At 43.9% G+C, this 13744-nt stretch overlaps 1 protein-coding gene across 1 annotated transcript in view; it reads left to right on the top strand.

The window, feature by feature from the left end:
• The window catches only part of gphnb (gephyrin b), a 66396-nt gene that overhangs the window by 26307 nt on the left and 26345 nt on the right, over positions 1-13744 (top strand). The window contains exons 3-8 of the mRNA XM_076155055.1: positions 4833-4890; positions 5002-5094; positions 7894-7988; positions 8081-8147; positions 12127-12399; positions 13534-13668. Of these exons, the coding sequence (XP_076011170.1) occupies positions 4833-4890; positions 5002-5094; positions 7894-7988; positions 8081-8147; positions 12127-12399; positions 13534-13668 (721 nt within the window). The remainder of the gene's footprint in view (positions 1-4832; positions 4891-5001; positions 5095-7893; positions 7989-8080; positions 8148-12126; positions 12400-13533; positions 13669-13744) is intronic.

Raw genomic sequence — 13744 nt, 5'->3', positions numbered from 1 at the left:
AAGTCTCACTGTCCTGTTTCATGGCGACGCCACAGGAGATGGATGGATGTCGCTGTGTGTAGATGGAAGTTGTGGCTGTCAGAGTTGAGGCTTGAAGCGATTTTAGGTAATCTTGTTATCAAAACTGGACTTTCAGACAGTTTGTCGGCCGTGTTAATCGATACTCAGATCAGGAATAGAGGCCACATAACATAAACTGTAATCACAGCCTTTGTTAGTAGTACAGTTTGTGCACACACACACACACACACGCACACGCACACGCACACGCACACACACACACACACACACACACACACACACACACACACACACACACACAGTTTGGAATTCAGGATCATCCAGAGGTGTGTGTGAAACAAAATGATATGCGCAGAAGAAAGAAAGGACACAGAGGAAGAAGGGATCAAATAAATGATACCTGGACTCAAGGACACACACACACACACAGAGGGATAGATGTGTGTATTGTGTGTTTACAAGTGGGTGTCCTTGAGTGTTCATAAGTTTCTTTATGTGTCTTTGTCTTTCTTTTTGGACGCATGCTTTGTTTTAATGACCTCACAGTGCCAGTGTCTTTTAGGTGTGTGTGTGTGCGTGTGTGTTTATGTACATGTGTTGAAGGTTAAGTGAGCCTTCCTCGTAGACAGTTGAGCAAAAGCTGTGCCTCTGCCCTCCAGCCGCTTGTGTTGTAACATCCTTCGTCAATTTTATAAATTGTCACGGCCGAGAATAGCTGGAAGTCAATCACATGGGTGACAGTGGGTCCATTTCACAGTGGAGACAGTCAGGGGACGGAGACACACACACACTCACACATACAGAGAGAGTGAGAGAGTGAGAGAGAGAGAGACTGGACTTGAGAGTCAAAAAAGACTTGCAGCTCATCTATCACTTTCACAGCAGTTAGTTAGACGTTGACCTTTTAACTCTTAAATCAGACTCAAGTCATTTCGCAGGTTTGTTTTTAAGCCAATCAGATGACCAGTTTAGTCCAAACAACAGCTGATCATCAGAGCCACATGGGAATAATCAATGAACACAGATAGAAGGGGTTGAAATACGCAGAATCTTTAGATTAAGATTTAGAGAGCAGAGAGGCAGACGTGTCATTTTGATATTATTTGAGTGAAAATGGCTTGTTTCTGGCCAAGATGACGTCATGAAGGGTTATTACCAGCACAATTAAAATGGCTTTTGATATGAGGAATGATGTTTGGCGTCATAATCATAAAGGGAATCACATTACTTCATCAGATTGTGTTGTTACCTCTCACAACAATCAAAGAATTTGACCTTGGACTGTTCGTGCCAAGACTGAGACTTACTTAGGATTTGCAGAACTGTGGCTTCACCCTAAAAGTATTTATGAAATGTAAACCTAATACTAGTAGTACTTCTTATTTCTACCACTACTGCTGATAATAATCATCCAATTTTCCAGGGAGAAAAAGTATCACATGTAATCTAAAGTAATCAATGATTGCATTCTTTGCTGTAACAGTAATTGTGAATACTGTGTAACATAGGTTACAATATAGGTTACATTATAATCAGAATAAAGCATTGCACATCATAAACTGCTGTACCAACTGTACTTTGTGTACCATGGATATTATATTTACTTCTTATAATGTAAATGTACGTTTTGATGATTGAGAAAGAGTGGAAAATTACAGCAATGCCTGATCTGAACCACAATGGCATTTATCCTGTAAATAAATAGAATACTTGTAGGCTGGAGTGGTCTGCAGAATATTTAATAGTGTGGGTGTGTGCATGTGTGTGTGTGTGTGTGTGTTTGAGGCTCTGTGCATGTTGTTTAGTGCCTGGGAGAGGAATCACGGAAGTGGAACCCCTTGCTGAGCACTCAGAGCTCTCATCACTGTGGGGGTTTGAAGAGGTGGGCTACTCCCCTCCACCTCCTCCTCCTCCCCCTTCCTCCCTCCCTCTCCTCCTCCTTCCCTCCTTTCCTCCATCAGCTTGCATGTTGAGAGGTGACCCCTTGAGAGCTTCCATGCATATGGACAAACCAACAACTTGAGTGTAATGCGCCTCACTACAGTGCATGCTGCTACTGGGAGTGTGGAGATGGCTGCATCTTTCTCTCTTTCTGTTTCTGTTTTTCTCTCTCTCCCTTTCGCCCTGGGTACAGAGAGAGAGAGAGAAAGAGAGATTGAGTGCCCTGTACAAAGAGCTTGTATTATTAATGAAATCGCCCTGGCAGATGGGTCTCATCTTGGAAGTGTCCCACAACCACCGAGATTTGCAGCTGGCTCACAGGTTTCTCATGTGCATCTCTCTCTCTCTCTCTCTCTCTCTCTCTCTCTCTCTCTCTCTCTCTCTCTCTCTCTCTCTCTCTCTCTCTCTCTTCTCTACTTTTCTCTCAGTACACACACAGACGCACACAACATGTTTACCGTGCCCCTGACAGTCTCTTCCTCCCTTTTCTCACTCTTTTCACTCCGCCTGTCTCCCTCGTTCTCTTTCTCTCTTTATCCTCTTCTCTGTGCTCTTCTTTTATTCATAGAAAGCTTTGGCCGAGGCATCCAGGCTTTCAGGCCAAAACTACTGCCATTCCTCTCAACCCGCACGCCATCCCCGCCCCGCCCCCCCCCCCCCCCCCCCACCCCCGGCCCGCTCTGCTGTCTCCATATTCCTCCCTCGGCCTGCATCAGGATTTGTCCACACCTAAAGCGAGAAGCCTTTATTCCAGTCTGACTGCCTCAAGTGTGCAGTTTTAAGAGTTTACTGGAGGGCTTTATATGTCGTAATCACCTGCAGAGGAAAATGACATAGATGTGTGTGAAAACAATTAATGCCCATATCAATGCATATAGAGATACACACCTGTGCATACTGTGCATACACATACAAGCACTGTATGTATCTGTGGTACACACACTTCCCTTATTTTCTTTCTTTTCAATTCAGGTTTAGTACATTTGTTGTCTTCAAATAACTAGTATTGGTATATTTAGTACCAACATTTCTATTTGTTATCCTATAAGTTGTTTTGTGTTGCAGTATCTGCTGTTGTTGAACTGTGTGTGTGAAACATATGCACATAATGGAGGCACACATTTTGTATCTGCATGCCCACATGTATACACACCGTACATGCAGTACACACACAGGAGGTAGAGATAGATACACTTTCATATCCATATGTATTTTCATGCACAGACATAAACACAAATCATAAACACGCCTACACGCACCAGCAACCAAAAGTGTCCAGTCATCAATACACACTCTATTTGCACAGAAATGGCTTCCCCAATGCTGTGTTACAAATAAACTGAAACACAAACATTCACTGGCACACACAAACCTTTCACACACTCACACGGTCACGATGAATAACACAGCAACTAGAGGCTTCAGACAGGGGTTGCCTAGGAAACGGTGGGAAGGAACCCTAGTTATTTGTGTTAGGCATATTTTCATTTGGGCTGAAACAGAGAGGCATAAAAAACCCCAGGAGAAGAGGAGAGGTGATTTGTCCTGACAGCTCCTTTACGCTCCCGAGGTGTAACACACACACACACAAACACACACACACACATACACAAACACATAAACGGGCGAATGCACATGCATGAACACATGTGAACACACAAACATGCCCAAGCACCACCCCCCTCCCCAACACACACTCCCCCGTGTTAAGGAGCAAATCACTCATGCCATGACAGGAACGTCAGGAGGGAAACTGACATGTGTGTGTGTGTGTGAATATATTGTTTTGTGTGGTTGCACAAGTCGCTCTTCATCATAGTCGTCATTCTTGTGCAGCATTTTAACGAAACAGCTGAAATTAAACCATTTTTGCCAAGTTAAAAAACAGGGAGGAGTCAACAATTCTCATATCAAGGGAGCAGATTTTTGCCTTTTTTAAATGTTTGTGTAAAGGCCCATCCCAGCATAACCATAGTTTGGCATCCTGAATGGCAGATAAATGGCAGATGCTCCAGAGTTCGTGGGCATTCGTCTGAGAGTATTGTGGCATTTAAGTGGCTGGAGCTGAGGGCAAACGTGATGAGGTAGCCTCCAAAAATAGCACTCCTTAAAAAAAGAAAAGAGAAAAGGGTTACATAAGGTGTGTGTCTGTGCAGAGCCTTCACCTTGAGCCTGGGGTTGTTGAATTTAGGATGTTATACCAAGTGTGGCCACCGGAGGTCGTCTTAGCTCACTGTTGAGCAGCAGCAGTAGCAGCAGCTGTCCTTGCTCTCCAGTGGGCCGTCCTGTGTAAAATCCTTTCAGTAGGGGATGTTCAAGGGCATTCTCTCTCTCTCTCTCTCTCTCTCTCTCTCTCTCTCTCTCTCTCCTTTCTCACTGTTGTCTGTTGTCTCTCTCACATCCTGGTTTCACATCTTTCTGTCTATTTCCTCTATTTAGTCCACGTTCGTTGCGTCCTCCATGTCTTACATTCTCTGCTGTCTTAGTTTGTGTCTTAAGGTTGTGTGTCGTCAGTTTGGTTGTGGTTCTGGAGGACAGAGGGGGATTCAATCAGACAGGCCTCTAAGAAAGAAGTGTTGGGGTTCATGTCCAGGGGCTTATTTTTTTTTTTTTTGAAAGATAGATGGTAACGGGAAAAGGTATAAATGAGCCCTTAGTGACAGAATTCTGCAGCAGGGCATTACATTAATCTGCAGCTGCTGATGTGTCAATGAGCAAGATACTGAATCTTCTTACAGCTGCTGAGTAGCTGATTGCTCTGAGCGACAAAAAGAGGATTTCCCTATGTGGCTAAATAAGTCGACGACTGAAATATTATAGGATATATGAATAAGGTTGTGTGTGTGATCGATTGACTCTCCCTTTTTCAGGTTGGGAGGTATGATCGCGGCCTACAAGATTGTGCCGGATGAGATAGACGAGATCAAGGTATGTGCGTGCGTCTGTATCTGAATCTGTAATGATCATTATTGCACTTATAACAAAACGTAGCTAACTAACCCTGTGTGTTTGTGTGTGTGTGTGTGTGTGTGATAACAGGAGACTCTGGTGGATTGGTGCGACGAAAAGGAACTTAACCTCATCCTAACAACTGGAGGCACCGGCTTTGCTCCCAGAGACGTCACACCAGAGGTCAGCGTCCACGCTTCTTCACCATCAGCCATTAAGTCAAATCATTTCGTTCTCCAAAATGATGTGCCGTTGTTGGGAGGCAGATCTCCTAATGTTCCCGCCTGCACCTTTATTCACCTCAGCATGTTTTCACTGATTACACGTGTGTTGCGGCGCTGATAAACACACACGGGGTAATTAGCCCCGCAGTCACATGGGAAATAAAGAGGCAGAAGTTAGATCCTTATTGATTCACCTTTTTCAATATGGGATCGTGTTGCAAATGGCTGCAGAGACAATAGGTTGTGGGGTCAGTAAGGGTTGTTGATGGCTTCTGTTACTGATTACAAATAGGCTGCACCTGTGTACCTCTAAGCTCTGTACACACCGCTAACTACGCAGGTTACACACACCTTGTTTAGCTGGAATTATACCAGTATAGGGGTGTTTAAGCTGCTGATGTGTGTTTTGTGGCTTATTCATGCCAAAACACTATAGGAATTAAGTGTTTTTTTAGTGGTCTTGTTTTAAAAAAGGTCCCAAAAATTTAAATATCAATGAGTCTAATTTTTTTGCTTTAAATATTAAAATTTTATATTACAAGAAAGATTATTATTTTTATTATTTATATATGTTTTAATGTATTTATTAATTTAATTTATTTTATCAATTTCATTCATATTCTGGGTTAGCATTTTTTTTAATTAATTGTATTACATTTTAGGCAACAATGGATTTTTTAACACACACACACACACACACACACAAACTACAAATAAACGCCGACGCATACGCTCTCAGGCTTTCACGTAGTATCTCTCTTACATGCATTTTGTCACTCATCAATCTTTAAAATGTGCATTCACACACACACTCACTCACTCAGTCACACACACACACACACACACACACACACGCACACGCACACGCACACACACACACAAATAGACACGCACAGTTTGGCAGGAGATGAGCTGTGGTTCTCAGCAGTATCATTTGGTCCACATCAATCTTGTTAGACAGCGGCAACCTTCCTGGAAGGGTGGCTGGCACGCACACACACTGTAGTCACTGATAATACCTGCTATCTGATTCCAGCCTGTGTGCCGCAGTCGACTGTATCTCCCTGTTTGTAGGACGCGGGACAGAAATAACAGTTTACATTCAATTTTACATTTCTAATAGTAATGGTTCAAGCTGTTTGACCCAAATGAGTGTTGAAAACAATGTTGACAGCCTTATACAGGTGCTTGTTTGCATGGTTGGATGAAAGTGGACGCTTAATATTCTTTTAAAATTGGCTTCCAAAGATGCTTTTGAATTGCGCCCTGCCACAATTGTATTATTTAATGCAAAGGAGGTTATGTATTCATGGTTCCGACCTGGATCTGGTGGACCAAAATATAAGAATGGACAGGTTAATGCGACCGCAAACAAGGCAGAAATGACCACTAATGCGTAGCTGAGATGCAGATTTAGTAGCTTTTGAACCGTTTTGACGTTTCTCAGTATATTATTACAAAGAAAGGCTTGATTGTGACTTTGTTGGTGGTCTGCGCTGAAAGATGTGTCCTTCCAGTGTGTTAAGGTGTTTACGCTAGATGCAAAGCGAAGGGGTCAGAATTTGATCTGGGCTCACGCTCGCTCATTTGCTGCCGTCAAGCAAGCACATTGATTGATTATCAGTGATTAGCCAAGGACACAGGAAGCACTGAGGGCAGACCAAACACATCCCCTCCTCTATTGGACACCACCACGCTTTTCCTTGCAAAGATTTTCCAATGCGTACACTTGATTTGAGAATAGATTCTGCCTGAACGAACTTTTGATTTTCAAGGTCGCCTCAATACACAGCTGGAGGAGAATGTGCTGAATCAAACGCACAAACGTACACAGTCGCACAACGGTTTGTTAAGCAGAAGCGTGCAAGATATGATGAACTGCTTCTCTAAATTCTGAAATTGTTCAATCAATTTCAATTTATCATTTGGCCGGCGACCAATAAAAAGTCAATCCTGTGTAGATGTGGAATATTAAATATTTACCAGTGGGAAATGATGATGCGGAGGTGACAGGTCAGTAAAGGATTTCTCACCCTTGAGTCAATCGATACATGGATCCTGCAAGAGGGATTGTAAATCAATGTCAGAGGGCGGTCCTGATGTTTGGGAGTCAAGCTTTGCAATCAGGAGTTTGTAGCTGAAGGCCTGTGAGAGAAGCTGTTAAGATGCTTCCCCACTGTGTGACTTATTAGTTTGTCTTCAGCTTTGAATGATTTTGGAACATTCTTTATTCTACTGGAAACATATTTTGTGTTGCATGTAAAGTAAAACTGCCAACCTTGACCTCAGATCCCTGGATTGACCAAATCTTGCTGTTTCACGCAATTCAACATAGCAACAGTTGATGGCAGTAACGAGCTGTACAGGCAACAACTTTTACAGGAAGAGAACAAGGGTTGTAAACGGCACCCACAGATTTGTCAAATTGCTCCCTCGCTGACGCACAGCGGGACCCTCAGGATGATATCACACAAGGAGGTAGAGTCTTGATCCAGCCGTCCACCTGGGAGGAGGCCACAGGGCGGCCCCAGAGGTTGCCGGTGGGATAATTTAACCTATCTGGCCTGGGAATGTCTCAGGATCCCCCCAGAAGGAGGCCGGGAAGAAGGAAGAAGAGAGGGAAATCTGCCTTTACAACCTGAACTTGGACAATAACTTTGTGTCCTCATTTTTGTAGCCCTACTTCATAATAAAGGTATGAGGATACACACTCATGCTCCTCATCTCCTCATCTCCTTCCCTTGCCTCCTCTCTCTAGGCCACTAAGGAGGTGATAGAGCGCGAGGCCCCTGGGATGTCTCTGGCCATGCTGATGGGATCTCTAAACGTCACACCTCTAGGCATGCTTTCAAGGTCAGACACCAAGCGAAAACACACATTATTACTATAATTATTATTATCATTATTCTTATTTACTCATGCTCCCGTATCTGTGTGTGTTGCAGACCTGTGTGTGGTATCCGAGGGAAGACGCTCATCATCAACTTACCAGGAAGCAAGAAAGGCTCACAGGTAGGACAAAGAAGGGAACAGTCTGATTTATACCAAGACTTCTATTGGAACAGAAGAAGGCGATGTGTTTGTGTGATTTTGAAAGATTCCCTGTGATTGGCTGTTTGGAAATTGTGGGACATGCAGCAAACATTCGTCCCTTCTGAGACGTCCTGGTTGTGTGGACAGGATTAGCCCGGCGTTGTGCTAGAAACATGACCTCTAAAGGTCAACTTCCCGTCACACACGTACAAGATCTATTATGTGTAGACAAGGAGTCATTATCTGTGTGTGTGTGTGTGTGTGTTGGTTCATTTAAATAATTGATTATTGCCGGTGTGTGAGCAGGCTATCGCTCCTGTTCGACATATCTATTATGCATTGTCCACTGCCAAATACACAAATACAACACAATTCATTTAGTTTCATGATGCGTTTGTGCGTCGAGTATTTTTACTTCAAGGTGTGTGTGTTGCCATGCCTGTGTGTACGTGCATGCATTTGTACATGTACATACAAGAAAGCCTGTGTGTTTGTGTGTGTGTGTGTGTGTCTGCAGTCTCTTCCCCTGCCTCTCTCTCTCTCTCTCTCTCTCTCTCTCCCTCCCTCCCTGCCGCGCTGACCTGCACATCTGTCTCTGTCTCGTTACTCGTCCGCTCCTCCTGATCGATTTTAGTATTTCTTTTAATCAATTACACCACCTCGCCTCCATCTGCTGCCATATTAGTGTCTCCCTCATCAACCCTCCAGTTAAAGTTAACAGCACAAACAACGCATCGCCGGCTATTTATTGCGATGATCTGCTGTCAGAAAGATAACGGGGCTCAGTGTTTGCCAGGCGTCTCTGAGCATTACATTGAATATACATCTCACATCTTCATCTTAAACATACCGTCAGGTGTTGCAGGACGGGGGCTGGGTCTGGTTTGACTGATTGATCCAGATCCACGACTTAAAACTCCGCCTTTGATCACACAGCAGCAGGCCAGATGTATATGAAGGATATGTGGTTTTGGAATGGAAGTTCATTGACTTCAGCTTTCTGCCGGCACAGTTGCGCTCGACTACAACTCCGAACATATGCAAATACTGTCGTTGTTGTATCGTGATTCATGGCTCAACACCTCCCCACCACCCTTGATCACCCCACCCCAAGACATTTCTGACCAATGAGCGTATCTGTTTATATATTTGAGGTTGTATGAAATGTATTATTATTATTATTACTTCATTTCTTTTCTCAGGCGCTGATTCAGACACGAGCAAACAATCCAAAGCTTGGGAATGAATGTCCATCCCTGTCGTTCATCACAAAAATGAATCCAACCCGTTGACAATGTAGAATAATTTATATCAAAGTGGTGAATATTCTTTGTTTACATGGGTTCGATTTGCTGGACGTTTTAATGACATTTCTACCATATGATAGTGAAGTTGTTTCTAACTTTCCACCCACTTTTGCAGTGATTTTCCCATCCTACAATGGAATTCCTACATCACACTGTAAAAACTGTTTGTAGCTGTTGTAAAAAAACAAAAACAATATGCAATGTGATGTTTCCACTCACCGACGCAACATTTGGACCGACAGTGGCCTACAGTAATGACATTTCCACTGCCAGTGATAAGGTTCCTGCCCTCAGTGATGATATTTCTACCCGGGGTGATGGCATTTTCACCTGCAGCGTTGCAGTGACATTTCTACCTTTGATGATAACATTTGTACATGTCATGATGAACGTTTTGACCTTTGGTGAGGAAATTTCCGCCTGCAGTGATGATATTTAACCCACTGTGATAAAGATCTCCGCACACTGCAACCGCACGTCTGTCTGTGGGGCAGATTCTCTCTCAGTGGGAGGCGGAAACTCACAACGGATTGCAGTTCAAGCGTGTTAAATTATGGTGACGTGCGATCGCGTCAGATCATATTCCATCCATCATACGCTGAAACTCATTTGTTGGACAAGTAACCAGACCATTATAGAGCTCTTTCTCTTTTCTCTTCTTTTTTCTAAAAATGGCAAATTTTTGGTCACAGAAATCTTGTAGGCCGTTGAATCCCTGACCTTTGCAATTCCGCTTTTCTGCTGAACTGGCAACCCGAGTTTATCCCCTCGTTGCCCCGGACAACTGAGGCAAATGTCTGCGTTGCCTTCTCAGTCTCTTTTTCTCACCTTTTATCTCTTATTCTCTCTTATTGTCTATTCCCTCCTGTCTGTTCCCTACTTTCCCCCTCTCTTTGTCTTTCTTTTCCCGGTCTCTTGTGTTTTGAGTCTGTCTGTCTTAACATGTACATCACTTCCAGGGCGTAAATAAGATCTTGCACGGCTCAAGATGCAGTGAGTTGTTGATTTGGTGTTGATGCCTTTTGTCTTTTTCTGCTTCTGGTGCCTCCTTCTGGGCGTAATTGGCTCAAATATGATGGTTGCATCACTGCTGCCATGATTGGTGTCACAATTTTGTGCGTTTTCAGACCAATTTGGTTTGTAAGAGTCAAGTTGGACTGTTTTGAACTTCACCCTCAATAAAGGCAACTCAAATTTCTCACCACGCAAAATTAACTTATTATATTGGCATTGTCATTTTATGTTCAAATCCAAACTTTATTCACAAAGTTATAGGCATTTCTGGTATCCTTGTCTAAAGTAGAGCAGACCTCCAGTGCTGTGTTGTGGTCGGTCCCATTAATCATTAGATTTAAATATTTTTTTACGGTTTGCTTTTGTATTTTTTTCTTTTTAAATCAATCATTTATAGTTTAGACGTATCTACGCTGTAGTGTGCAGTGTTCTCCTACTTGTTCACTGGCCTGTGTTTTGTTTTTTTCGCCGTTTCATCTCACGTCTTTTTGAAGTAGACCAGAGTCTTCACTCAGTCTGTCTCAGTCTCTTGAGCTCTCATTCTCCGTCTCAGCCTCTGTTCCTTAACGCTGCTCTCTCTTTCTCTGTCATCCTCATCCTCTCATCATCCCAATCAACCTCCAAATCAATCAGATGTGGGCTGCAAACCCCACGACAAGAGGCATAAGCAGTCTACCCGACTACGCGCCCGAGGACTGTAAATCTCTATCTCTTTGACGTCTGTACAGCATTCATGCCAGTCTGCATGTGTGTAATTGTTCCTTGCAGTAGATCTCAGAGATTTTAACTCAGTCAGATCAATGTCATCTTTGTCGGATTGACTCCAGGCCCTCATATCTATGCGTTAAAATGGGGTGCAGAGTGGACGGGTTTCCTCTAAAAGCCGTGCGCAGCCTGCGTGGATGCTGTAACGTGTGGGAGTAGATTAATAATGTATCTTCTCTATGCTTAAAATACACGGGAAGATAAATAATTTCGCAGATTAGCTCCTGCCTTGGGAGTGAGGAGAATGGAGCATTTAGCATAGCAGAGCAGCCCACAGGCTAACTAACACACACACATACACACACACATAGAGAGAGAGAGATGATGTGGCCAGGGGGGAGATGCTGTTATCTGCTGAGATTGATGAGGGAAAATGTAAGTACTAATTGCGTACTAATTGCGCACTGTACTGAAACAATTTAGAAGCTCAATTTAAATCCATTTTTCAAATTTGGAAACACGCGCCACTTGGTCAAAACTCCTGCTGTGACTCAAGGTTCTCTTTTTAATTGATTGTGCTCAGATGTGGCGTCTATGCTGCCTGTTTGTCCTCACTGAGCGGAAACAAGCAGTGCTGATTGATGATTGTTGTACGGATGTAATATGGGACGTCGCTGTCCAGGGTCACAACATACTTGATATTTATTGATGTTTACCAGTTACCTGCAGTGAAATGTTTCCGATGCAACGCAACGATGGATGGATGGATGGAATCTGCACATCCATAACCTTCGTCCTGAGGCAACCTGTTGTGAAGTTCTCAAAGATCAGGAACATCATCCATTTCTTCTTCTTGGCTCACCCATATCTCCTCCAGCGATCTCGATCACCAACCCTGCCTCTCTCTCCCTCCTCCCCTCCCTCTGCCACAGGAATGCTTCCAGTTCATCCTGCCGGCGCTGCCCCACGCCATCGACCTGCTGCGGGACGCCGTGGTGAAGGTGAAGGAGGCGGCGGATGAGCTAGAGGACCTGCCATCGCCGCCGCCTCCCCTCTCGCCTCCGCTCAACAGTTCACCGCGCCGCCAGACAGAGGACAAGGGCGTGCAGTGCGAGGAGGAGGATGAGGAGAAGAAGGACAGTGGCGTAGCGTCCACTGAGGACAGCTCCTCCTCCCACATCACCGCTGCATCGATCGCTGCAAAGGTAAAGAAGAAGAAGAAGAAGAGGAGAGGGGAGGGTTTGCTTCTCACCTTCATCCATTCCATGTTCATTCATAATTCAATTTTTCAACAACTAAACATACAAAATCCAGGATAAACCAGAATATAAATGTGTATTTTCATAATATAGGTGTACAATGCATCGTGAACTGAGCTAAAATAGGTTAATTGTATCAAATCTTTATCATGCACTTAACTTGAACCGCCATGACTCCGCCTATGTCTGTCTAATTAGCAAAAATTGGAGAAATCCCCTGACAAATTGTTAAAAACACGATATCGGCGGCACAGAGGGTCGTTTTTAATTCGACTAAAGTCTCGCCGTTACTTAGATAACTCTCTGCATAGAAACACTCCAGCATCTCACCGGCCTTAAACAGGAATCAATGGGGTAGCGCTTTAGATCTGGAAAAAAACAAAACATCTATGATAAATGTTGTTGTCAAAAATAGGAAATGCACAGCAAATTCAGACATGTTTACACGTTTTACCAAATCAAGCTTTCTTTCAGCTTTTATTGACTGTGTTTACAGAGGCAGAACGCTGGAAAATAAAGTCAATAAAACCTGATAGAAAACGTGCCTCCGTTTCACACATTCTCCCCCCGTTGCTACAAAATGTATGAGGTCATGTCTTGAAGGCTTAAACATATCATCTATCGTCTATCACGTCACATGTTTGTGTGTGTGTGTGTGTGTGTGTGTGTGTGTGTGTGTGTCTGTGTGTCGTCATATGTCACATCATGCATCTCCCCATACCGTCGTCCTGTCGTGCAGAATGGACCCCGTGTTGTGGCTCCGTTGTCAGGGTAACATCCCACCTCATTGTCCCGTCACTGATGGTAAGACTTCACCGCAGTACCTCAGCCATCAGTATTTGTCACCATTATGTCACTTTTGTAGCATTATCCATTCATCCGTACATTTGGAATACATGGGTATTTTTAGAGACGTGTGTGTGTGTGTGTGTTTATATATTTTCTTACTCTCTGTGTTCCTTGATCAACAATATATGTACGTGTGTGTGTCTGTTTTGGGGAATTTGTGGTATGGATGCATATGTATCTTGTGTGTGTGTGCGTGTGTGCGTGCGTGTGTGTGTGTGTGTCTCATCTCAGATCCCAGACTCCATAATCTCGCGGGGTGTACAGGTGTTGCCCAGGGATACAGCCTCTCTCAGTACCACGCCTTCAGAGTCGCCCCGGGCCCAGGCCACTTCTCGCCTCTCTACCGCTTCCTGTCCCACACCCAAAGTAAGAACACTCGCACACACACACACACACAAACACACACACACAGATACACACATACACATCCCTCACATCCTCA

Source organism: Genypterus blacodes, unplaced genomic scaffold, assembly GCF_046128005.1.
Source record: "Genypterus blacodes isolate CSIRO-AG114 ecotype Tasmania unplaced genomic scaffold, CSIRO-AGI_Gbla_v1 ptg000064l_1, whole genome shotgun sequence".
In the NCBI taxonomy this organism is placed as follows: domain Eukaryota; kingdom Metazoa; phylum Chordata; class Actinopteri; order Ophidiiformes; family Ophidiidae; genus Genypterus; species Genypterus blacodes.
The sequence above is the reverse complement of the archived record's forward strand: the minus strand, read 5'-3'. Positions and strand labels throughout refer to the sequence as shown.